At 62.9% G+C, this 326-nt stretch overlaps 1 protein-coding gene across 1 annotated transcript; it reads left to right on the top strand.

Moving 5' to 3' along the window:
* Positions 1-3: 3 nt before the first annotated feature.
* PSMB5 (proteasome 20S subunit beta 5) lies at positions 4-323 on the top strand (the record flags this gene model as incomplete). The annotated part of the gene is made up of 1 exon (XM_010727514.2): positions 4-323. A coding segment is annotated over one exon (320 nt), but the record flags the coding sequence as incomplete, so codon positions are not given.
* Positions 324-326: the final 3 nt, after the last annotated feature.

The following is a 326-nucleotide window of genomic DNA, read 5'->3' as shown; positions in this document are numbered from 1 at the left end:
CAGTTTGCCCAAGGCGTGGTGGTGGCGGTGGATTCCCGCGCCACGGCCGGTTCCTACATCGCATCCCAGACGGTGCAGAAGGTGATCGAGATCAACCCGACCCTCTTGGGCACCATGGCAGGAGGGGCGGCCGACTGCAGCTTTTGGGAACGGCTGCTGGCCCGGCAGTGCAGGGTGTACGAACTGAGAAACAAGGAGCCCATCTCCGTGGCCGCTGCCTCCAAACTGCTGGCCAACATGGTGTATCAGTACAAGGGGATGGGGCTCAGCATGGGAACCATGATCTGCGGCTGGGATAAACGAGGGCCAGGTGAGCGGGATGGGGG

This window comes from Meleagris gallopavo, unplaced genomic scaffold (assembly GCF_000146605.3).
Source record: "Meleagris gallopavo isolate NT-WF06-2002-E0010 breed Aviagen turkey brand Nicholas breeding stock unplaced genomic scaffold, Turkey_5.1 ChrUn_random_7180001900468, whole genome shotgun sequence".
NCBI classification, from domain to species: domain Eukaryota; kingdom Metazoa; phylum Chordata; class Aves; order Galliformes; family Phasianidae; genus Meleagris; species Meleagris gallopavo.
Note: the sequence above shows the minus strand (reverse complement) of the source record. Positions and strands in the feature narration are given on the sequence as shown.